The sequence below is a fragment of the Capricornis sumatraensis genome, chromosome 3 (assembly GCF_032405125.1).
Source record: "Capricornis sumatraensis isolate serow.1 chromosome 3, serow.2, whole genome shotgun sequence".
NCBI classification, from domain to species: Eukaryota; Metazoa; Chordata; class Mammalia; order Artiodactyla; family Bovidae; genus Capricornis; species Capricornis sumatraensis.
The window spans coordinates 147301472-147328170 of record NC_091071.1 but is presented as its reverse complement, the minus strand read 5'-3'; the positions used below and the strand labels follow the sequence as shown (position 1 = coordinate 147328170).

The 26699-nt window shown below is 39.4% G+C and overlaps 1 protein-coding gene across 1 annotated transcript in view; it reads left to right on the top strand.

Annotated features, from left to right (window-relative positions):
- Positions 1–26699, top strand: part of BARD1 (BRCA1 associated RING domain 1) — an 86505-nt gene that overhangs the window by 28845 nt on the left and 30961 nt on the right. Inside the window, exons 4-6 of the mRNA XM_068969189.1 lie at positions 4585–5543; positions 15464–15544; positions 17228–17400. Of these exons, the coding sequence (XP_068825290.1) occupies positions 4585–5543; positions 15464–15544; positions 17228–17400 (1213 nt within the window). The remainder of the gene's footprint in view (positions 1–4584; positions 5544–15463; positions 15545–17227; positions 17401–26699) is intronic.

The following is a 26699-nucleotide window of genomic DNA, read 5'->3' as shown; positions in this document are numbered from 1 at the left end:
ACTCCAGTGCTTTGGCCACCTCATGCGAAGAGTTGACTCATTGGAAAAGAGTCTGATGCTGGGAGGGATTGGGGACAGGAGGAAAAGGGGACGACAGAGGATGAGATGGCTGGAATGCGATTCATGGGGTTGCAAAGAGTCCGACGTGACTGAGCGACTGAACTGAACTGAACTCCTGCATTGCAGGCAGATTCTTTATGGTCTTAGCCACCAGGGAAGCCTGATCAAAGTTTTGATTGATTAAATCATTGGCCTTTGGTGATGGGCTCAACCTCTGTCCCTCTCTTCCTGGAGGTCAGGGGGTGGGATTGAAAGTTCTAACCCTCTAATCCAGGTCCGTTCCCTTGGCAACCAGCCTCCAACATTAGGGACTTTCTGATATCTTAGTAACATAAACTCAGGTGTGGTTGAACCAGGGCTTGTTATGAATAATAAAAGACACCAATTTTATCTTTTTTACTGGAGCTGTTTCGGCAACTAGGAACACAATTAAATGTAACAAAAGAAGCCCCTGTGGTTCATCTAGGAAATTTCAAGGGTTTTAGGAACTCTGTGCCTGGTACAGTGGGCTTCCCTGGTGGCTCAGTAGTAAATAATCTGCCTGCCAATGCAGGAGACACAGGTTCAATTCATGGGTTGGGAAGATCCCCTGGAGAAGGAAATGGAAACCCTCTCCAGTATTCTTGCCTGGGAAATCCCATGGACAGAGGAGCCTGGCGGGCTATAATCCATGATGTCGCAAAAGAGCTGGACACAATTTAGTGACTAAACAGCAACAACAACGGTGGACAAAGACCAAATGTATATTTCTTATAAATCACAGTATTACATATAGCATGTATTTAGTGAAAAGTTTTAATTTTTACATAGTGAGAACTTAGGAATTCAAGTGCCAGCTCAGTCACCAATTAGGTATATAACTTGTATTATACAAGTTTTATTTTCTTTTTGTTTAATTTACATAAGAAATATGAGAACATTCTATTAGCAACTGAGTAAGCAGTATGAAAGTGTGTAGAGTAACATGTGAAAGTCCCCCTCTACCCTTTATTCCCAACCAAAAAACATAAAATCTTTTTCAGAGATACTGTTTTTAGTTAACCTTCCTAATCTTTCTTTGCATGAAATGTTCCATTGGTATCTCTGATTTTCTCGAAGAGATCTCTAGGCTTTCCCATTCTGTGGTTTCCCTCTATTTCTTTGCATTGATGACTGAAGAAGGCTTTCTTATCTCTTCTTGCTATTCTCTGGAACTCTGCATTCAGATGCTTATATCTTTCCTTTTCTCCTTTGCTTTTCACCTCTCTTCTTTTCACAGCTATTTGTAAGGCCTCCCCAGACAGCCATTTTGCTTTTTTGCATTTCTTTTCCATGGGGATGGTCTTGATCCCTGTCTCCTGTGCAATGTCACGAACCTCATTCCATAGTTCATCAGGCACTCTGTCTATCAGATCTAGGCCCTTAAATCTATTTCTCACTTCTACTGTATAATCATAAGGGATTTGATTTAGGTCATACCTGAATGGTCTAGCGGTTTTCCCTTCTTTCTTCAATTTAAGTCTGAATTTGGTAATAAGGAGTTCATGATCTGAGCCACAGTCAGCTCCTGGTCTTGTTTTTGTTGACTGTATAGAGCTTCTCCATCTTTGGCTGCAAAGAATAGAATCAATCTGATTTTGGTGTTGACCATCTGGTGATGTCCATGTGTAGAGTCTTCTCTTGTGTTGTTGGAAGAGGGTGTTTGCTATGACCAGTGCATTTTCTCGGCAAAACTCTATTAGTATGGCATCCGGTCCCATCACTTCATGGGAAATAGATGGGGAAACAGTGGAAACTGTGTCAGACTTTATTTTTCTGGGTTCCAAAATCACTGCAGATGGTGACTGCAGCCATGAAATTCAAAGATGCTTACTCCTTGGAAGAAAAGTTATGACCAACCTAGATAGCATATTCAAAAGCAGAGACATTACTTTGCCGACTAAGGTCTGTCTAGTCAAGGCTATGGTTTTTCCTGTGGTCCTGTATGGATGTGAGAGTTGGACTGTGAAGAAGGCTGAGCACTGAAGAATTGATGCTTTTGAACTGTGGTGTTGGAGAAGACTCTTGAGAGTCCCTTGGACTGCAAGGAGATCCAACCAGTCCATTCTGAAGGAGATCAGCCCTGGGATTTCTTTGGAAGGAATGATGCTAAAGCTGAAACTCCAGTACTTTGGCCACCTCATGTGAAGAGTTGACTCATTGGAAAAGACTCTGATGCTGGGAGGGATTGGGGGCAGGAGGAGAAGGGGACAACGGAGGATGAGATGGCTGGATGGCATCGCTGACTCGATGGACGTGAGTCTGAGCGAATACTCCGGGAGTTGGTGATGGACAGGGATGCTGCGGTTCATGGGGTCGCAAAGAGTCAGACACGACTGAGCGACTGAACTGAACTGAATCTTTCTTTATAAATATATGAAAATATTTGAATATAAACACAATAGAATTTTAAAAATTTAAATAGGATTGTACTACTCTTAAAGTGTCTTGAGGATCTTTGCATGTTAGTTGATGTGTATAGCAGCTCCATAAGATTTTGTAATATAAATGCTCCATAGTTCACTGATTTCCAGTTGATAAACACTGACTTTTTTCCTCATTTGGGCTATTACAAATATTGCTGCAGTTAGCATTCACACATTCAGATTTGCAGACACATGTATGAATATTTTGTATATTTTGTAAGATAGGTTACTAGAGGTAAAATTGCCTTGTGAAAGAGTACATGTGTAAAAAAATTTGCAAATATTTTATCACATTGCCATTGAAATTCCTCAGTGCACCTTTGCATTTGTGATGATACTTGACAAAGGGCCCATCATGGATTCCTACACATACAGGTGGTTGCGATACAGGAAAGGAACTCAGAGCTTTGGGGAATTGACTGTGTATAACACTAGTACTCTTGCCTGGAGAATCCCAGGGACAGAGGAGCCTGATGGGCTAGAGTCCATAGGGCTGCACAGAGTCAGACACGACTGAAGTGCCTTAGCATGCACAGAGAAAGCAGAAATGGACCTGCCTTTTTTCCCTGGGGAAACACTGCTGCTCCCTCAGGTTTGCTTGCTGCACGCAGTCCTGAGAAATGGCCTGGGTAAAAGCATCCAGGGCCTTCCCTTCTTGGTACACCCCACAAGAGCATGTCGGTGTGCTCGGGAGCCTGAGCAGATTGTCCCTGCCAGCGTAAGTGTTTTTTCTCTAGGTGCATCCAGTGCTATAAGCCAGAAACATATGAATTGTTTTGTCACCTTTTTCTTTATTCATTTCATCACCAAATCCTGTAAATCTTATCTCCTAAATATTTTTCAAGTAATTCTACTTCTTTCTTGACTGTCACCTCTCTAGGCTGTTATCTTCTCCTTGTATTACTACTTTGCCTCTTGACGATTATTCTTGCATCCATTCTTGCCCTCTTCCAACCTGTTCTCGCACACTCCAGCCAAGAGGGATCTTTTAAAAACACAGATATAGTCATGCCACCGGATTGACATAAAACATTTTAGTGGTTTTCTTTTGCTCTTAGCATATGTGTTGAAGTCTTTAACATTGCCAACAAGAATTTGCATTGTCTGGTAGTTTACATATGTTCATTTTTAGTGTGTAGGAATACAGTTGCAATTGAACTTGGTATATTGATTTTGTATTCTGTGACCTTGAACAGTCACTTGGTTTATTAGTGATTTTTTAAGAGATTCTTTGGGATATTCTGTATAGCTAATCAAGTTAGCTTTGAGCAGATACATTTTTATATCTTCAAATTCGTGTGATTTTTATCTTTTTCTTAACCTTGGTGTGCTATCACACTTCCAGTGTGATGTTGAATAGGAATGATGAGAGTGGACATCTTTGCCTTGTCTTGATGACAGAAACAAGATAATAGGAACAAAATAGTAGTCCAATTTTTCTCATTAAGGATGGCACTAGCGGTGTGTAGTTTTGTAGATGTCCTTAGCAGGTTGATGAAGTTTCCTTCTATCCCTAATGCTGAGCCTTTTTAAAAATAATGAATGGATATTGGATTTGGCCAGTGTATATATTTTTCTATATCTGTTGAGAAAAACCACCTGTTTTTCTTTTTAGTTTGTTTTATAGTGAATTATATTGATTAATTTTCAAAAGTCTTCTTTTAAAATTAAGCATCAGCTAATAAGTTGGTTTTTTTTCTTGATTTTATTCCCTCCCCAGCTAATAAGTCTTAATTTTTTTGACTACTGTTTATTAAGTCTCACCTGTTAATCTGTGTATTTACTATAGCTTTTCCCCATGGCTATACTTCCATACAGCAGACTGTATGTTCTAATTATTTGTTTGTATATTTTGTCTTTCCCAGTGGACTGTAAGTTTCTAGAACATGGTCTAAAATCAGATAGGACTCTGTAAATATTTGTTGAATGAGGCTATCTGCTTTCATAATCTAGGAAGGAAGGAAGAGGTACACAAATAAAAGGTGATACACCTTAGAAGAACTATCAACACAATTCTTTGGGAGTTCAAGATGGGAGAGATTAAGTTCATGTAACAATTTCTTTTCCTTTTTCCTATCAGATTTGAAAGAAGAAACATCTAGGAAATGTTTATTTAAAGATGCACAAAGTAAGAAGAATTCAATAAAAATGTGGTTTAGTCCTCGAAGTAAGAAAGTCAGATATACTGTGAGTAAACTTTCAGTGCAAACCCACCCTTCTGTGAAAAATGATGAAAATGCTCAGCAGACCTCCATGTACGAATTTGTCTCTATGACCCCTCCGGTGGAGGTTTCTGAGAGGCCTAAGAAGCCTTCCACAAAATCTAGAAAAAAACAGAAAAAGAAAACCTTAGCTGAAGTCAACCAAAAATGGAATTTAGAGGCAGAAAAGGAAGATGGTGACCTTGACTCCAAAGAGGAAAGTAAGGAAAAGCTGGTATCCTTCTGTAGCCAACCATCTGTGATTCCTAACCTGCAGATAAATGGTGAAATAGACTTACTAGCAAGTGGGTCCGTAACAGAATCTGAATGTTTTGGAAGCTTGGCTGAAGTCTTTTTACCATTGGCTGAGCATATAGAGTCTCCAGAAATTGAAAGCAAGAATGAAGTAGTGACTCCTGAAAAGACAGTCTCTGCAAACTGTCTTCCGTCTGAGAAATCTTTGCCATCAGGTTGTAATGGGAAGCGTGGGCATCACAACAGAATTTCCAGTCCTGTTTCTAAGAGATGCAGAAGCAGCAGTCAGAGCACTGGTGGAAACTCTGTTAAGCCAACAGTGCTCTCAGAAAACACGCCATTGCCTGCATGTTCTTCACCACCTTCAAACAAAAAAGCTGGGGACACATTAAGGAGGAGAAGCCATACTATATTGGATGAATCCATTAGCCTGTCACCAGGTACGCCGCCTTCTGTCCTGAACAGTCCAAGTTACAGACGAATGCTGTGTAGTCCCTCAGCAACAAAGCTGTGGCCCATTAGCCTTAGAGCTGTGAAGAGAAATCATCGAGGAGAGACTTTGCTCCATATTGCTTCAATTAAGGTAGGATGCTTACTGTGAAATACAGCTTCACAATGAGACCCAGTATAAAGTGGTTTCTTTGGAGTTTGTGAAAAATGACACGATTACTAGGCTAATTAACCTGACCATAAGTGGTACTTCCTGTGAACTGGGGAAGCAAGAATTGATAAGGACTTGAACCCTACCTCAGAGCAGGGTCCCTGCGCCAGAGGAGCATGACCTTGCAGGAGAAAACCAGTATTTCCATATTTCAGCTTCAACTTTGCCAAGTGCTTTTGTTTTTTTCTATTCCATAATGGTTTTGTTTGGGCTTCCCTCATAGCTCAGTTGGTAAAGAATCTGCCTGAAATGCAAGAGACCCTGCTTCGATTCCTGGGTTGGGAAGATCCCCTGGAGAAGGGAAAGGGTACCCACTCCAGTATTCTGGCCTGGAGAATTCCATGGACTGTGTAGTCCATGGGGTCACAAAGAGTTGGACATGACTGAGCAACTTTCACTTTCAATGGTTTGTTCAGTTTTTACCATTTTTTTTTAACCCATTCTTCTTATGCTTTAAGGATATAGACACAACATTGCCAAGTTTACTGCTGGCAGCATGTCTTTTACCCAGCTTCTGAGCTCAGGGCAGTTCGAGAAGGCATGAGCTTCTGTATGTTTGACCCTCCTAGCGGGCCTGTGCAGAGTCCGGGAGGTCTTACTACATGGCCTGGGCATTCCTCCAGTGACTGGAAATTTGAGTGTCATGAATGACTCCTGTGGTTCACCGCAGAGGGACTTCTCTGGGCCCCACAGCCAGCCTATTCCTTTCAATAGCCCATTCTTTGAGTTATGTCTGTTTATTGCCTCTGTACCTCAGAAGTGGCAATATTTGTTTTTTGGAAGCTACCTCTTTTGCTGAGCATGAGGTGTACTTGCAGTGGTTACTCTTGGAAATTGACACAAGTGCTGGACATAGAGGGAGCGCTTAGTGACACAGCTTTATAGACTTTGGTTTGTGAATTCATACAGGTGTTATGAAACGATAATATAGGAAAGATTAGCACTGAATTAGGATAGCTTTTTTTTTAATCGTACATTAAATTCACTGGGAAACTTAGGTCTTTTGCATGGGTAGAGAACTTTGGGAGGTCTGGAAAGAACCCCTTGAGACCCGTGAGCATGAAGGTGGTGAGCATCATAACATGTTTGGGAGGAACATGGAGTAGGCCGAGTCCAGGTATATTCTTTCTGGTAGAAAGGGAAAAACACAAAAGTAAGTTTCTTCTAATGTTTTTCTTTTCTTCTAATAAATGATGAATGTAGAATATTCTTTGTCTGGTTCCCCTGTAAGACGACCATTTTCTAGGCCGTCCATATACTTTGAACAACTTGAATTTTTGGACTTGGCTCTAGTTCCATTTTAGTCTGATTTTTGCAAGGTATGGTTTTAAAAAATCAGACTTTATTTTGTGTCTTCTTTATATATATGTGTGTGTGTGTATGTTCATATGTGTATTACAGTAGGTATAACAGTATTAACATTATAGTGTTATTAATGCTTTATAGATATAAGTAGTTAGTATAGTAATCAATGTTTTTTGTTCATTTTTCTAGCTAGTACATGAATGTAGATTACTCTAGTTTCTACATTCTGCTTTCTGGGAATTATTTTCTGACTGCTAGTTAAGCATCCACTTACTTTGGTAGAGAATTTTTCTTTCAATCATAAGAATCATTTATCTTTATTAGTGGGGATCTCTAGGACCTAGAGTCCAGGCCGTGGTTTGTCAAACACTTTATTAAAGGAGAAATTAAAGTGAATATTTTCAGCTCTGTAGTAATATGGTCTTAACTATTCAACTCTATTTTAGTGCCAGAGTAGTCATAGACAATATTGTAAACCAGTAAAGTTTTGTACACAAAATCAGGTGTCGAGCCTTCAGGCCATAGTTTATCTATGCTCAACATGGGCCATGGAAAAAAGCCCAGGGGAATCCTAAGGCAGGAAAATATGGTGGCATGATGCTGTCTTGGTGAATTTTCTCCGTTGATAACGTTCAAGATTGCTTCAATGCAGGTTTTGTCAGATTGTCATTTTACTTAGAAATTGTAATGCCAGAACTAGAATTTTGATTCTCTCCAACTTACCAGATACTGTTTTGTCACTCACTGGCAGATTCTGATACAGTACCTTTAAGAAAAGTTAATTGATTGCTATTGTTTTTAAAATACCTATTTAACAGTAATGTTCTTTGAAAAATTTTTTATAAGTAGAATGTATGCTCCCATCTCAGCTTGATTTTAATAGTCAAAACAAATACTTGAAGAAAAATCAACAAATTTATCAGTATATTTATCTTTTTATAAATAGTATTCATTTCACTTACTATCTTTTTTTTTTTTTTGTATTTTTTTTTTTTATTAAATTTTAAAATCTTTAATTCTTACATGTGTTATCTTGATTTTTTTGTTTGCAACCCAGAATGAATAATCCATGTGTACTTGAAAACCGATTGCTGCGGTACTGCTGTCTTGTTTATGCTTTCTATCCACCTACTTCAGAAAAGGATTTGAGGTGACTCTAAAGTTAAAACTGCAGTTGACCCTTGAACAAGGCAGAGGTTAGGAGGGCTGACCTCCACACAGTCAAAATCCACGCATAACTTTGGATTCTTTAAAAAGTTAATAGCCATCTATTGACTAGAAGCCCTTACTGGTAATATAAACAGTCAATGAATACATATTTTCTATAAGTATTATATACTATAATCTTACAATAAAGGAAGCTAGAAGTGAAAGTTGCTCAGTCATGTCTGACTCTTTGTGACCCCGTGGACCATATAGTCCATGGAATTCTCCAGGCCAGAATACTGGAGTGGTTAGCCATTCCCTTCTCCAGGGCATCTTCCCAACCTAGGCATCAAACCCAGGTCTCCCGCATTGCAGGTGGATTCTTTACCAACTGAACCACAAGAGAATCCCAAGGAAGCTAGAGATAAGTGTTAGTTAAGAAAATCATAAGGAAAACATTTATGATACTGTACTGCTTTTATACAATACAAAAGAACATTAGTTTATGTTATAGTCAGTCAGTACATACATCAGTGTTGTCTTGTACGATATAAAATAGTGTACTTGGTATATGGAATACTAATGCTAGACATCAAAAATGAAGAGATATTGTGAAAAAGAAATTCATATTTATTAACAGGTATAATGATTCATGCATTGATAGTGAAGCAGCAGTGTGATTGCTTTATGGTAGACTAGTGTAATTGATACAGTTGCATCACTGTAGCCCAGCCTATACTCTGTAAGTGAATCATAAGATTTGTATGGCCCACAGTGTCATACTCATAATACACTATTGGAAATATTGTTACATTTTTTAAAAAATGACTTACCTGTGATGATAGACTGATGTGCAGTTTCTCCATTTGCAAGAGAGAGGCATACTGTACAGAGAGGCATCTTGAATGGTAGTGTAGTTCTTTGAGAGCGAAGTTATAAAAGAGTAAGAATACTAATGCATTATTAATTTAATTTAAATACCAGCATAGATCAGGGTAAGGATCAACTGTTAACTACATATATTTTGTGCATTCATGACATACCTAACTTTCCTTTATTTTTTTCGACAGTTCTATGCTACCTGGTGTTGTCTGCAAGTTGTTTCAAAACGTCACAAACTGAAAATTTTTCCAGTATATTTATTGAAAAAACTGTGTGTTTAAGTGGACCCATGCAGTTCAAATCTGTGTTATTTAAGGGTCAGCTATACTATAACATGGAACAAAGCACAGGGAAAAGGAAGGAGTTAGAGCAGCCGAGTGATGAATACAGATCTGATGACATTGCAGGTCGACAGAACAGATGAAGTGTTTTGCTGTCAGAGACAGATTTTGTTGTTGTTGTTATTTTCTCCAGAAACATCTTGTAAACGTGCAGCGCCCACATTCTTGTTTCCCCCAGATGCTAAGAGTGCACCGTTGCACAGTGTGCACCTGGTGGATGTGCTGAGGTCTGAGAATCCCATAGGAGTTCTACTCTTCTATTGGGCTGGTTAGCATCCCTTGCTACAGTGATGGCTTTATAGAAGGACCTTTGAGCTTGGCCACATCATTACTAAAATTCTTTAATATCTTGCCCCATACCTACTTCGGGCATCTTTGTTGGCCGTAGCTATCACCCTAGTGGAAGTTACTTGTGTTTTCTTGCCCTAGCCACTTGAAATAGCTTCCTGTTGCTGTCATAGCTAGTAACCACAAATTTAGTGAGTTAAACAAGCAAATTAGTTTTCTTACAGCTTTCTGGGTCAGAGTCTGGTATGAGTCTCACCAGATTATAATCAGTTCATCGGCTGTGTTATTTTCTGGAGGCATTAGGAGAGAACCCATTTCCTTGCTTATCTGGTTTATTCGCAGAAACTGTATACTTCCTTATGGTTATAGTGCTAAGATCCTGTTTTCTTGCTGGCTTATAGCTAAGAGCTGTTCTCAGGTTCTAGAGACTCACATTCCTGGGTATGTGACCCTTTTCCTTTGTCTTCAAGTTGGCAACAACAGTACTTAATTGCTAAAAGGAGAAATGTTAGGTACCTGGTTAATTCATTTATGTGTAAAAACTTAACCGTTTTGGGTGTTGCTGTGTGTAAGTACTCAGTCATGTCTGACTCTTTGTGACCCCATGGACAGTAGCCCACCAGGCTTCTCTGTCCGTGGGATTCTCCAGGCAAAAATACTGGAGTGGTTTGCCATTTCGTACTCCAGGGAACTTTTCCGACCCAGTTATTGAACCCACATCTCTTGCATCTATCACAATGGCAGGCAGTTTCTTTACAACAAGTACCACTTTGGGTAGGAATTATTATTGTTGTACTTTACTGTTCTGTATTATTTTTATACAGATATTTATTCTAAAGAGCTTACCTTTATAAGGAAAAAGTTTTGTTTGTGTGTGAGTGTATTTGTTTTTGAAAAGTTAACTTATATTGATGCCATATGCATGAATATGTGAAGAATATTTCCTTTGAATGAAAGGTTAGCAGTAAGAAGATTCAGTGTGACACATGTTCCCTTTAAGGTATTATTTGAAAACATCAAGTCTGTTTAAAAATTTTTATAAGCCTTGGTAAATACTGTTTCCTCTGATTTTTCCTCCTTCTGTGGTTTAAGAGAATCTCAATTATTCTTGTAAGTTGTAAGAAGCCTAGAAGTTCTTATTACTCAGGAAATATTCTGTTTGAGAGTATTTCTGTTTTAAAGTAATTCCAAGAAATCAGAAGCAGAAGTGAATTTATTTCCTGGAAACTATATATTGGTTCAAGCTTACCCCGTTACTGTGGACCCTATCAAATTATCATAATTTTATTTATGTGCATGACATTACATCTACATAAAGGAGAAGGAGAAAATATGACAAACTTTTCAGAATTAGGGAGGAAAAAACAGATTGAGTATGAAAAACAAGCAATTTGCAAATCAGCTATACATCTCAGGGTTCAGTTCAGTTCAGTCACTCAGTCATGTCCGACTCTTTGCGACCCCATGAACCGCAGCATGCCAGGCCTCCCTGTCCATCACCAACTTCCGGAGTTTACCCAAACTCATGTCCATTTAGTTGGTGATGCCATCCAACCATCTCATCTTCTGTTGTCTCCTTCTCCTCCTGCCCTCAATCTTTCCCAGCATCCGGGTCTTTTCAGATGAGTCAGCTGTTTGCATCAGTTGGCCAAAGTATTGGAGTTTCAGCTTCAACATCAGTCCTTCCAATGAATACCCAGGACTGATTCCTTTAGGATAGCCTGCTCGGATCTCCTTGCAGTCCAAAGGACTCTCAAGAGTCTTCTCCAACACCACAGTTCAAAAGCATCAATTTTTCAGTGCTCAGCTTTCTTTATAGTTCAAATCTCACATCCATACATGACCACTGGAAAAACCATAGCCTTGACTAGATGGACCTTTGCTGACAAAGTAATGTCTCTGCTTTTTAATATGCTGTCTAGGTTGGTCAGAACTTTCCTTCTTCGGAGTAAGCATCTTTTAATTTCATGGCTGCAGTCACCATCTGCAGTGATTTTGGAGCCCCTCAAAATAAAGTCAGCCACGGTTTCCATTGTTTACCCATCTATTTCGCATGAAGTGATGAGACTGGATGCCATGATCTTCATTTTCTGAATGTTGAGCTTTAAGCCAACTTTTTCACTCTCCTCTTTCACTTTAATCAAGAGGCTCTTTAGTTCTTCTTAACTTTCTGCCATAAAGGGGGGTGTCATCTATATATCTGAGGTTATTGATATTTCTCCTGGCAGTCTTGATTTGATTACAGCTTGTGCTTCCTCCAGCCCAGTGTTTCTCATGATGTTCTCTGCATATAATTTAAATAAGCAGGGTGACAATATACAGCCTTGACTTACTCCTTTTCCTGTTTGGAACCAATCTATTGTTCCATGTCCGGTTCTAACTGTTGCTTCCTGACCTGCATACAGGTTCCTCAAGAGGCAGGTCAGGTGGTCTGGTATTCCCATCTCTTTCAGAATTTTCCAGTTTATTGTGATCCACACAGTCAAACGCTTTGGCATAGTCAATAAAGCGGAAATAGATGTTTTTCTGGAACTCTCTTGCTTTCTTGATGATCCAGCGGATGTTGGCAATTTGATCTCTGGTTGCTCTACCTTTTCGAAAACCAGCTTGAACATCTGGAAGTTCACGGTTCACGTGTTGCCTAAGCCTGGCTTGGAGAATTTTGAGTATTACTTTACAAGCGTGTGAGATGAGAGCAATTGTGCGGTAGTTTGAGCATTCTTTTGCATTGCCTTTCTTTGGGGTTAGAATGAAAACTGACCTTTTGCAGTCCTGTGGCCACTGCTGAGTTTTCCAAATTTGCTGGCATATTCACAGCACTTTCACAGCATCATTTTTTAGGATTTGAAATAGCTCAACTGGAATTCCGTCACCTCCACTAACTTTGTTTGTACATTTCAGGGTAGTCTAGGGGTAAAATGTTAACATAAGACACCTTTGATAATATGAAGAGGTGACTTGAAAGAAAACTGCCACCAGCTAGCAACTTTAAAAGAGATTCTCTTTTTAGTTTCCAAATTGTCGCTCTAATTGTCTATGTGACTTCCATATGACTCTTTATTCCACAGTTGTGTTTATATTATTTTACAGGCTTCTTTAATATGTTTTTGTGACTGCTGTGTAGAATTAGACTGAGGATATTTTTGAGAAGGTTTTTGTGTATTTTTTGTGTATACTTTGATTTTGAAGATTGGGAATGTGTATGGTTCTGGCAGTTCATCTGCCTCTGTATTCATGGGATTATTTCAAAAAATAAAATTTGTATCTTGACAGATGTTCCTGAGCTCATTTGGAACTGACTTAAACATAGTGCAACAGTAGCTAAATGTACGCTAACTTGCACCACGGGTGTAGAATTGCTCCTCTGAGGAACTGTGGGAAAAATTTTTTTTATTGGATGTGGCGCAACTGATTTGAAACATGTGGAGTGCTTGCTTTTTAGGCCCATTGAGTATTTAAGGTATTTTTGGTAATCTAGGAACTTAAGAATATATATTGCATGAAGATTTGTTTTTGTTTTTGTTTTTTTGAAAACTGAGTAAGCTACCAGCTTAGATTTGCTGTATTTGTGAGGTAGTCTGAAACAGCCCAGTAAAAGCAAATGTTACTGTCTTGAGGGGATTTAGTGACTTCTACGTTTTCCAACCAATACAGAATAGCTTATTTCATAGAGTTGGGGCTGCTTATGGTAGGAGAGAGATTTCCTTCTCCCTGAAGAAGCTCTTCTCAAAACACAACATTGGTGTATGTAATTTTTATCACATGTAACTTTTATTTATTCAGCATTTCAGAGTAAGCTGTCAGTTTTTTTTTTTATTTTGGAGAAAATAAGCCTTTCCTTTGCCTGAAAAATAACTTTGAGAAAATAAGGTGAATAGGATCACTCACACTCACCTAGAGTCAGACATCCTGGAATGTGAAGTCAAGTGGGCCTTAGGAAGCATCACTATGAACAAAGCTAGTGGAGGTGATGGAATTCCAGTTGGGCTATTTTAAATCCCAAAAGACGATGCTGTGAAAGTGCTGCACTCAATATGCCAGCAAATTTGGAAAACTCAGCAGTGGCCACAGAACTGGAAAAGGTCAGTTTTCATTCCAATCCCAAAGAAAAGCCATGCCAAAGAATGCTCAAACTACCACACAATTGCACTCATCTCACACACTAGTAAAGTAATGCTCAAAATTCTCCAAGCCAGGCTTCAGCAGTACATGAACCGTGAACTTCCAGATGTTCAAGCTGGTGTTAGAAAAGGCAGAGGAACCAGAGATCAATTTGCCAACATCTGCTGCATCATGGAAAAAGCAAGAGAGTTGCAGAAAAACATCTATTTCTGCTTTATTGACTATGCCAAAGCATTTGACTGTGTGGATCACAATAAACTGGAAAATTCTGAACAAGATGGGAATACCAGACCACCTGACCTGCCTCTTGAGGAACCTGTATGCAAGTCAGGAAGCAACAGTTAGAACTGGACATGGAACAACAGACTGGTTCCAAATAGGAAAAGGAGTACGTCAAGGCTGTATGTTGTCACCCTGTTTGTATAACTTCTCTGCAGAGTACATCATGAGAAACACTGGGCTGGAGGAAGCACAAGTTGTAATCAAGATTGCTGGGAGAAATATCAATAACCTCAGATATGCAGATGACACCACCCTTAAGACTTAAAGAGCCTCTTGATGAAAGTGAAAGAGGAGAGTGAAAAAGTTGGCTTAAAGCTCAACATTCAGAAAATGAAGATCATGGCATCTGGTCCCATCACTTCATGGCAAATAGATGGGGAAACAGTAGCTGACTTTATTTTGGGGGGCTCCAAAATCACAGCAGATGGTGATTGCAGCCATGAATTTAAGAGACGCTTACTCCTTGGAGGGAAAATTATGACCAACCTAGACAGCATATTAAAAAACAGAGACATTACTTTGTCAACAAAGGTCCGTCTAGTCAAGGTTATGGTTTTTCCAGTGGTCATGTATGGATATGAGAGTTGGACTATAAAGAAAGGTTAGTGCCAAAGAATTCATGCTTTTGAACTGTGGTGTTGGAGAAGACTCTTGAGAGTCCCTTGGATGGCAAGGAGATCCAAGCAGTCCATCCTAAAGGAGATTAGTCTTGGGCGTTCATTGGAAGGACTGATGTTGAAGCTGAAACTCCAGTTCTTTGGCCACCTGATGCGACGAGCTGACTCCTTTGAAAAGATCCTCATGCTGCGAAAGTTTGAAGGCAGGAGGAGAAGGGGACGACAAAGAATGAGACAGTTGGATGGCATCACCAACTCAATGGATATTGGTTTGGGTGGACTCCAGGAATTGGTGATGGACAGGGAAGCCTAGCGTGCCGCGGTTCATAGGGTCGCAAAGAGTTGGACCCGACTGAGCCACTGACTGAACTGAAACTAAATTGGTGTCTTGAGGATAAGTTGATTAACTACCAGTAAGACTCCAGTTTTGGGTTTAACATTGGCTTCACCAAGATGCCCTCTTGGCTTTAATTTTGTTTTAAATGATAATAAGAAACCATTTTCTTATATGTTCAAAAAGGATGTTTTTCACAAATGAAATGGTGATTTTAAAAGCTTCATTATGATCAGATGAACTTTGGCTACTGTCCTTGGTATTTTGACATGAATTTTGATACAGGTTGCTAATATCAGAGATATTGGAGTCTGTTCAGAGATGGACTACATGAGTTTGAGTTGGTATCTCAGAACAATCCATGAATGAGTAACTTATTATTTATTGACTCATGAGCAGTGGGTATAGAACAGGTTTAAATTGTATCTTGAAGAAGACAGAAATCTTAAAGAAGAAATACAAAATCATGAGTTTTTTTTTCTTTCCTTTATAATTTTTAATTTTACTTTCTCATTGTTCTACTAGGGCGACATCCCTTCTGTTGAATACCTCTTACAAAGTGGAAGCGACCCCAATGTTAAAGACCATGCTGGATGGACACCACTGGTAGTTTTCTTCTTGTTTGTTTTTTTATTATCTTTCTGTTTATGGTTTATAGTTATTATAGTTATGTAGGTTTCTATATATCCTCCTCTCCCATATATATAGTCTCTTTTTAATCTGAAGAACTCATATTTTAAACAAATAAGGGTAAATGTCATGTTTCATCTAGCTTTTCAGTTGTGCCAGGTGAAAAATTGCCTACCTTTTGACTGACTACTTCTAGATTTAAGAGTCTGGTTCCACTATATTGCTGAATTTGCCACATGTATGGAAAGCTAACTGCTACAACAGACATTAGGCTCTGTTCTGCAGCACTGCATGTCATTGGGACCACAATTTTCGGGAAAAAGAAGTCAAGAACTGGGTATAGGAATGTAGCACAAGGCAATGGTTGTTACTGAGGATCTGTCTTGGCCTCAGTTATAGCCTGTCCAATTACAGACACACAGAGGTAGTAGAAATCTTTGCTCACATTAAATAATTTTTAAAGTCTTTGCTTTTTATTGCTAAAAATACAATGTAAAGGACAGTCTGGAAAAAGAATGGCACAAGTACATGGAAACAAGTGCTCTATGGACCATTGGGACAGTTAGCATGTGGTTTGAATACAACCATAGAATATCAAGAGATGAGATGGATGCCCTTATTCTGTGAACTGTAAATTCGAAGAAATGGAGAGATTCTCATTAGACCAGGTGCAAAAAAGGTTTTAAACTCGTCTATACTGACTTCTCCCTGCAATGTTTTAAGCTGGGAGTGTTTATTCTGGATTAGAATCACTTTGTTGTTTGGACTCCACACACAGTCTGGCTAACCTTTTCAAAGAAAGGTTGATTTTTCTTTTAAGCAACTAAGGCAAACTTTAATGAAAATTGGTGAATAATTTAGCGGACATGAGACCTAATTTGGAAATAGAAATAGACCAGAAGCATTCAGTGTGGTGTTTTGCCTATTAAGATTTGCAGGTATGTACTTAAAGGCATGGTATGCCAGAGATTTCTTAGAATACGACACAGTGGCATCGTTAGCAGATCATTAAACATAAGGAAGATTTGCAGTGTGAAGCATTTTTGAACATTCCACCATTCCCAGTTATGTCATTCATTAAGTTCCTTCTGAGCATCTCCTCTATGTTATATCTTTTGTCACTGACACCAGCCATACAATATCTGTAGCTTCCACAACTAGAGGCTTGTCTCGTCAGTTCTCATTCTAAGATATTCACTTTGCTGGGTGCTTACGTATATATATGCCACTTAGCTTATGGCTAAGCAGTTGATTTAGTGAATACTGTTCAGCCTTGAAGGATTTCAGATTTTATGCATGATCTGGTTTTGAAATACTTTCTGTGGGCTTTTTTTGCCCCTTGTTTTAAATTTCTTGCTATAGAGCAATTTAGGAGCTGTAATTGGACTAAAGCTACTTTTTCTTCCAAGTAAAGAGCGTTTGACCCAAGGCTCAAATGAGAAAAATCTTTTTTCATGAATTGCATAAATCTTGATTGCGACCTATCTTACCTTTAAGACTGTTAAGAGTGATTTTACTCTGTCAATAACTTATGGTCTGTGTGAGTATTTAGGTAAGAACCAGTTTTCTGATTCGAGGTTCGTATTATTTTTCTGAAGTGTGGGCTTTGTTATTATTCATTAGTCTTCCTCATTACTCTTCTCACTCTCCTTTAATCAGCATGAAGCCTGCAATCACGGGCACCTGAAGGTGGTGGAATTGCTGCTCCAGCACAAGGCGTTGGTGAACACCACTGGGTATCAGAACGACTCACCCCTTCATGACGCAGTGAAGAATGGGCATGTGGACATTGTCAAGCTGCTACTCGCCTGTGGAGCCTCCAGGGAGGCAGTGTAAGTAGTTCACCTTAAAACCTATTTTTTTTCTGCTGACTTTTTATTGAAGCAAGGTCTTTGATGAAGCAGAGACTTTACTACCTAAGTTGATGACTGTTTCTTTTTTTTTTTCACAACTATATTTAAATGTGGCCAATATATTCTAGACTTAAAATCAGCATTCATGACCTTTTCCTTTATAATTCTTACGTGTCGAAGGGAGGTGTACTCTTTTAATTCAGAAAGTTTTCAGATTAATTTTGGAAGCTTCGAGTTTCTGGAAAAAGTCATTCAGTTTTTATATAGATTGACTCATACTTATTAGTAAGGCAAGAGTTAGAAGCCTGTAAATAACTGCTTGGTATGCCCCCTAGCACTTTAGAATTGTAAATCTTCTATTCCTTTTCTTTTCCTGAATATTTAGTATAACCCCATTTAAAATATGTAAGAATTCAGATGTTAGGGAAGTGCAGTCAAATTATTTCTTAGATTTTTCAAATCATTCAAGTGAACCTCCAGGTAAATTGTTTCCTAGTATTGGAGCACAGAGACACATCAGTGAATGCTGGTGGCTGCATTTTAAAGTTGCTGTTGTCAAGAGTGTCACAAGTAAATGCTGCATGTGGATTTTATATCTGTAATCTCTAACTTGGTTCATGTCTCCCTATATATTATTTTACTCTTTTTAATTAATGAAGTAGTTGGAATGAAAATGCAAGCATTCCCTCTCTGTTTACCCATTACTGCTGCAGGTTTGGAAGTAGCACACAGAAGTCAGGACTTGCTCTGTTTACAGAAGGGAATAAATATTACAAAATGCAGATCTTCTAGGTTTCATTTTTAAAAAAAATAGGTAATCATAAAACATAGTTGAAACATAATAATGCAGGAATCTACTATACCTTGGTGCTGTTAGTTTTGGTGCTTTTAATGTCCTTTATTTCTCATCACATGTGATAAGGTGGTTGGGGCAAACTCAGAAAACACATCTCTTCTATTTCTTAAATTCTTTAAAAAATTTTTTACACACACGTCACATACATGTGTATTAGACTAGGCCGTGTGTTTGTGTGTATGTATACATATAGGCATGTGTAACAGGTATGACCCTCTTGTCGGGATAGCGATCCATTTGGTAGAGCAGGTGGTTGCTTTGTTCAGGTGAAACAGAATAGTTCCTGTTCGTGGGTGCTTAAATCAGCCATGACTACTCTAACGAATGGAGCACTGGTCAGGGTGTTAGGGATTCTAGCTTTTATTTGTGACTCCATTATTGCCTTTATAGCTTCAGTCAGGGTAGTTGCTGTGCCTTGGTGTCCTCACCTATAAAACATGGGTGATGCCTGCTGCTTTTCTATTTCTTCAGAGTATAGTGGGGATTCATGAGCCAAAACACAGGGTCTGTTGTATAGTTTGTACACCGTGATTCTTCACTACACTGTGAAGCTCATTAATACACAGGGTGTGGGCCTAAGACGGTAAGCGGGTCTGCTTTCAGAAGTGCCTTCTCAGATGGCTGTGTTGTTCCCGACAGGGTTATGGGGTGAAGCAGCAGGTGTCGGTACACCGCTAGCCCGTTACTGTCCAGTAGATCTTCCTGCACTGATGGAAACGCCCCTGACAGGTGCAGGCACTCAGTAGCCACTGGACATCTCTTATTATTCAGCACTTGAAATGGAGCTGTTGCTACTGAGGAAATACATTTTAAAATATATTTAAATTAATTTAAATAGTCACATACGCCAGATGGTTACTGCTTTGGAGAGCTGGTTGGTTACTGTTTTGATAGTAGGGAAGGCAGGTTTATCTGGTGACTGAAGTCAGGAATGATTTGGGGTAGAGGATACTAAGGCAACTGTAGGACAATTGCAAGAGTTGATTTAATTTAAGGTGTAACAGACCGGGAGCTATTTCTAAACATCGTTATTCCTTCTGTTCTGGACTGTTGGTCATCATACTTAAGTATTTTCTGTATTTTTTGATTTCTGTTTTATCTTGTGATAATTGCTGTTGACCTGATTAGCCTCGCCATTTCCTAACTGATCTCTTTTTCAGATTACTTTTCATACTACACAGCCCAAGAGCTTTCAAAATATACAGTTCTGGCCAAATGACTTATTTGCTTAAAACTCTTCCTGGTAACTCTTAACGTTTTTAAAACAGAAGTCAGACTTAAGAACTTGATTTGTAGAGCCTCAGGTGGTCCAGCTTTCCTCATCTCTCCAGTTCCGTCTTTCTGGTCCCTCCTGTCCCCCTTCTTCAACTTTTTTTGCACTAATGAAGTTGCTCAGCTGTGTCCGACTCTTTGCGACCCGTGGACTGTAGCCTACCAAGCTCCTCCGTCCATGGGATTCTCCAGGCAAGAGTACTGGAGTGGGTTGCCATTTCCTTCTCCAGGGGATCTTCCTGACCCAGGGATCGAACCCAGGTCTCCCACATGGCAGGCAGATACTTTAACCTCTGCACCACCAGGGAAGCCCTTAAATACAAGAATATAGTCTCTCAGAAAACCTCCTATAGAGACACAGAACTTCACATTCAAGTGCTAACATCAAAGATTTCAAGGGAGGAAAGGAAGCCAGGTTGAAAGACGAGGGGGAGGAGGCGGGAGCGGGGTCCGAAAGGGGTGGCCTTACAGATGTCTCCTGCCACCTACAGACACCCAGGTGTTATGGGACTTTTCTCTGGGCCTCCAGAGAAGGGAGGACTGGAACTCGGCCCTACCAGAAATCAGACCAGACCAGAACCAGAATTCGAGTTCTCTACCAAGAGGAGGTGATCAGTCTCCAATCCTCAGCTCAGGCTGAGGGCCCTTCGACCAGATTCCTGCGTCCAGGACCGGGAGACTAGAAAAACAGGGAAGGACAGGAGGGGTTAAGGAGAGGAAAGAGAGAGGGAAGGGGAGAGAGGGCATTAGAGTCTCTTGTTCCTTACTGGTCAGGGCACTCTGGCCAGGTTTTGCACTAGCCTTTCTAAATTTTTATTTCCTTAAGATGTGCAAAGCTGTTTTGTCTCCTAACCATCAAATATGCTTTTGGTTTGTGTGGTATATTCTTCCTTTGGGTTTCATCTTAGGTATGGTTTGTTTTTGGCTGGCCTTCGCGAGTCCTTTGTATATGGTGCTTCCTCCTGGTTATAAATGGAGGTGGCAGTGTACCTGCTTCTTACTATCTTCTCATTAGGCTGTGTGCTCTTGTGTTCCAGGGATCGTGCCTGCTCTCCCAGGCCCTTCTGAGTGCCTGATGTAGTCTGTTGTTGTTCCGTCACTAAGTCGTTTCCGACTCTGCGACACCATGGACTGTAGCATGCCAGGTAGTCTGAACCCACAGTTATTTGTAGAGTGAGTTGGTAAGTCTTTGAATGCATAAAGAGTTTCTCTTGTGGCTCAGCTGGTAAAGAATCCTCTTGCAATGTGGAAGACCTGGGTTCGATCCCTGGGTTGAAAAGATCTGGAGAAGGGAAAGGCTCCCCATTCCAGTATTCTGGCCTGGAGAATTTCATGGACTATATAGTCCATGGGGGCGCAAGGAGTTGGACATGACTGAACAACTTTTACTTTCATTTTTCTGAATGCATAAAGGGGTTCCCTGGTGGCTCAGATGGTAAAGAATCTACCTGCAATGCAGGAGACCTGGGAAGTTCAGTTCATTCTTTGCGTTGGGAACATCCTCTGGAGAAGGGAATGGCAACTCACTCCATTATTCTTGCCTGGAATATCCCATGGAGAGACTGGTGGCTATAGTCCATGGGGTTACAAAGAGCCGGACATGACTGAGCGACTAACACTTGCACTTTTCTGAATCCATAAAATGATGATATGTTTTTTCATCTCTTGATTAAAGGGACAGACAAGATGAAAATAGGAATTGCCTCCCTCTGCTCCCAACTTCACTATAACTATGAAGAGAATGTGTAAATCTAAGTTTCCATAAGCTGCACCTTATCTCGGATAGTAGAACTGGTTCCCGGTATTCATCGGCGTGAACAAACGATGTATGTTCCCTGGGCAGAATTGTTAGTCTCTTGTCCATTGTTCATTCCTGTTCCCTTTTGTGGGATCAAGGCCCCCCAAAGTAATTCTAGCCTTGACATTTTTAAGGTCTATTTTTCTTTCTGCCAATGTTCTATATATTGTTTTTCCAGAGTTAAGTATTAACAGGTGAGAACAGATGAAATTTGTTCCTGTGCTTTCCTCCATATCTGAAATAGAGCATGGGGAGGGGGTCGTGGAGACTTTGTAGGGTTCTTACTACTCGTTTTTTTTTCGCCTAAAGTTCATTTTCCATTTAAGCCGTTAATATCTCAGACTCTGAAATCTGAGTTGATAGGTGTGCTTCCTTTTTTTTCTCTGCTTACCATGTATTTTACTCTTAATATATCTTGTCTCAGAGTAACCAGGACTAGACTTTTTCCATCTCTAGAAGAAGGGTAGAGACGAGAAAGGGCAAAAACTGTTCTTTTATCCTTCCTTCTTTGGCCCTTGGTGCTTTGGCTAATTGAAGTTGCAGATAAATAGTGTCCTTTTGCCTATTCTAAATTTCTAAATACCATTCTTTAGCTCTAGAAGAGACATTTTGGAATCTTCTTCATTATCTCAAAGCTAAAGGCTTCTTTCTACTTAGATGCCTTCTTTTCCTGAATTTCCAACAGAATGCGTGTTAGATTTTTCTCTTACCGTTTACATCTTCATCTCCCCAGTTGTTTTATCTGCTACTTTTATTCTAGTCGATGTGAACAGACATTTATGTCAGTGGTTACAGAATAGTATGGTACATGTCTTCATAGCTCAATGCCCCCAAGATTCCACGAGTATCTAGGATAGGGGCTAGAAATAACGACTAGAGGAAGTCATGAAAGGTTTCCTAGAGGATGTAGCACTTCAACTGAATTTGAAGAAGAAGGATAAGAGGGTGGACTTTGCAGAAAGAGGATGATGGTTGCTAAGGTACTAGGCACTTGTTTCACTTCTAGGAGCTGATACAAGACTGGAATGAAGGGAGGGAGGATGGTGAGACAAGAGGCCAGAGAAGGTGGGCAGAGGCAGTGAAAGGCCTTGTGTGCTAAAGAGTTCACATATGAAGTTGAAAATTTTCACCTCCACACTGGGAAGGAATCCAATTGAAAAGGTCTGTTCCATAATCAAGGGGAGAAGTAAAGAGAAGGATCAAATGATCATATATTAGCTTTTATTTTGTATTACATTTGTCACAGTTTCCAGAGAAATATTATAAAATAGTAGTGATAATCTTGGCATACTTGCTTTATTCTCATTTTAGAAAAAATATTGGCCATAGGTTTGCAGGTCAATATTAAGGTTGTATTAAAAATAATGATCTTGTCATACAGATGAAAAAATACTCAAAATCACTAAGTATTAGAGAAATGCAAATCAAAATATAATAAGATACCACCTCACACCAATCAGAATAGCCACCATAAGAAAAGTCTATAAATAGTGAATGCTGGAAGGGTGTGGAGGAAACACTGTTGATGGGACTGTAAATTGGTACAGCTACTATGGAAAGCTATATGGAAATTCCTTTAAAAAATAAAACTAGAGCTGCCATATGATCCAGGAATCCTGCCGCGGCCAGCACAAGCAAGAGTTGCACCTGCACAGGGAGAGAACGGAGCGTCCCCGCTAAGAAAAATAAGAGAGAGACAAAAGATGGGATTGAGAGGATCAGACCAAAAATGGCTGATGCCTTTCTTTATTAGGCTATAGTATTTATAGGATAATGTACGTGACTTAAGACATGTACAGGATTATTTTTTAACCTCAGGATACAATCACTAGACCCTTACCATTGTGTACAGAGTATAATAAGTAATCTATCTTTTATGACATGTTGCAGGACATCCTGACCTTAAGGGCTATAAAAATTCTTCAAGGGGGGCGGGACAGGGAGCTTAGGAACATGCCTAAGGCTCTGCATACCTGCCGAGCAGCTCCCAAGACTTAACCCTTCACGGGCAGTCCCCCGCAGAATCCCACTGCTAGGAATATATCTGGAGAAAACTTTAATTGAAAAGATGCATGCATACAAGTGTTCATAAAAGAACTATTTACAGTAGCCAAGACTTGGCAGCAACCTAAATGTCCGTCCACACAGGAATGGATAAAGAAGAGGTAGGATATGTATACAGTGAAATAATAAGAGCTGGAATATTGATGGAATATTACTCCAAAATAAAATAGAATGAAATAATACCATATGCAGCAACATGGATGGACCTAGAGATTCTCTTCAGTGCAGTACAGTTGCTCAGTCGTGTCCAGCTCTTTTTGACCCCATGGACTGCAGCACACCAGGCCTCCTTGTCCATCACCAGCTCCCAGAGTTTATTCAAACTCATGTCCATAGAGTCGGTGATGCCATCCAACCATCTCATCCTCTATCGTCCCCTTCTCCTCCTGCCCCCAATCCCTCCCAGCATCAGGATCATTTCAAATGAGTTATTTCTTCGTATCAGGTGGCCAAAGTATTGGAGTTTCAGCCTCAGCATCAGTCCTTCCAATGAATATTCAGGACTGATTTCCTTTAGGATGGACTGGTTGGATCTCCTTGGAGTCCAAGGGACTCTCAAGAGTCTTCTCCAACACCACAGTTCAAAAGCATCAATTCTTTGGCTCTCAGATTTCATTATAGTCCAACTCTCACATCCATACATGCCTACTGGAAAAACCGTAGCCTTGACTAATCAGGTCTTTGTTGGCAAAGTAATATCTCTGCTTTTTAATATGCTGTCTAGGTTGGTCATAACTTTTCTTCCAAGGAGCAAACGTCTTTTAATTTCATGGCAACAGTCATCATCTGCAGTGATTTAGGAGTCCAAAAATATAAAGTCTGTCATTGTTTCCATTGTTTCCCCATGTGTTTGTCCATGAAGTGTTGGGACAAGATGCCATGATCTTAGTTTTCTGAAAGTTGAGTTCTAAGCCAAATTTTTCACTCTTCTCTTTCACTTTTATCAAGAGGCTCTTTAGTTCTTCTTGGCTTTCTCCCATAAGGGTGGTGTAATCTGCATATCTGAGGTTATTGATCTTTCTCCAGGCAATCTTGATTCTAGCTTGTGCTTCATTCAGCCCAGCGGTTCTCATGATGTACTCTGCATATAAGTTAAATAAGCAGGGAATATACAGCCTGGACATACTCTTTTCCCTATTTGGAACTGGTCTTTTGTTCCATGTCCAGTTCTAATTGTTTCTTCCTTCTCAAGAGTGAGGTCAGGTGATCTGATATTTCCATCTCTTGAAGAATTTTTCATGGTTTGTCATGATCCTCACAGTCAAAGGCTTGGGCATAGTCAATAAAGCAGAAGTAGATGTGTTTCTGGAACTCCCTTGCTTTTTCGATGATCCAACAGCTGTTGGCAATTTGATCTCTGGTTCTTCTGCCTTTTCTACATCCAACTTGAAGGTGTGGAAGTTCATGGTTCATGTACTGTTGAAGTCTGGTTTGGAGGATTTTGAGCATTACTTTACTAGCGTGTGAGATGAGTGCAATTGTGCAGTACCTTGAGCATTCTTTGGCATTGCCTTTCTTTGACATTGGAATGAAAGCTGACCTTTTCCAGTCCTGTGACCACTGCTGGGGTTTCTAAATTTGCTGGCATATTGAGAGCAGCACTTTCACAGCATCATCTTTTAGGATTTGAAATAGCTCAACTGGAATTCCATCACCTCCACTAGCTTTGTTCATAGTGATTCTTCCTAAGGCCCCCTTAGTTCACATTCCAGGATGTCTGGCTCTAGGTGAGTGATCATACTATCGTGATTATCTTGGTCGTGAAGATCTTTTTTGTATAGTTCTTCTGTGTATTCTTGCCACCTCTTCTTAATATCTTCTGCTTCTGTTAGGTCCATACCATTTCTGTCCTTTATCCAGCCCATCTTTGCATGAAATGTTCCCTTGGTATCTGATTTTCTTGAAGAGATTTCTAGTCTTTCCCATTCTGTTGTTTTCCTCTATTTCTTTGCATTGATCGCTAAGGAAGGCTTTCTTATCTCTCTTTGCTCTTCTTTGGAACTCTGCATTCAAATGAGTGTATCTTTCCTTTTCTCCTTTGCCTTTAGCTTCTCTTCTATTCACAGCTATTTGTAAGACCTCCTCAGACAACCATTTGGCCTTTTTACACTTCTTTTCCTTGGGGATGGTCTTGATCCCTGCCTGCTGTACAATATCAGGAACCTCTGTCCATAGTTCTTCAGGGACTCTGTCTATGAGATCTAATCCCTTGAATCTTACTTCTCACTCCACTGTAAAATTGTAAGGGATTTGATTTAGTTTATACCTGAATGGTCTAGTGGTTTTCCCTACTTCCTTCAATTTAAGTCTGAATTTGGCAGTAAGGAGTTTATGATCTGTACCACAGTCAGCTCCTGGTATTGTTTTTGCTGACTGTATACAGCTTCTCCTTCTTTGGCTGCAAAGAATATAAACAATCTGATTTTGGTGCTATCCTACTGAGCTAATTATCTTAGGTTATCATATCAGAGGTAATCACAACAGAGATTATCATACTGAGTAAATCAGAAGGAAAAAGACAAATAGCATATGATATCACTTACATGTGAAATCTAAAATATGATACAAATGAACTTATTTACGAAACAGAAACAGATTCACAGACATAGAAAACAAACTTATGGTTATCAAAGGGCAATGGGGGTAAGAGAGGAATAAAACAGGAGTTTGGGATTAGCAGATACAAACCACTATATATAAAATAAAGAGCAAGGTCCTATTGTGTAGCACAGGGAACTCCTGTAATCAATATCCTGTAATTAACCATAGCGTAAAAGAATATGGAAAAGAATATATATATATGTGTGTGTGTGTGTGTGTATATGTGTATGTATTTATAAATGTATGTATGTGTGTATAACTGAATCACTTTGCTATATACCAGCCGCTAGCACATTGTAAGTCACCTACACTTCAATTTTAAAAAAAGATTTTCCTTTCGGTTATTTCACCATTTTTAAACAAGACTGGATTTTATTTTATTAAGTGATTTTGAGATGATCTTGCACTTTTTGCCTGTTGATATTACTACCACATTTAAAAATATTACTCCATGTTGCATTGTTGGGATAAACTTAGTGTATTGTGTTAATTTTTACACAAATAGTTTGTATTAGTTTCCTAGGATTTATTTAAGACTTTTGCATCTATAGCTATAAATTAGAATAATTTGTTGTTTTAACTTCCATTTTTTACCTTCAGGTTTTGATGTTAAAATGATACTTATAGTTCTTAAAAATAATCAGGATGCTTTCCACCTTCTCTGGTCTTGGGTATGTGAATAGTTTA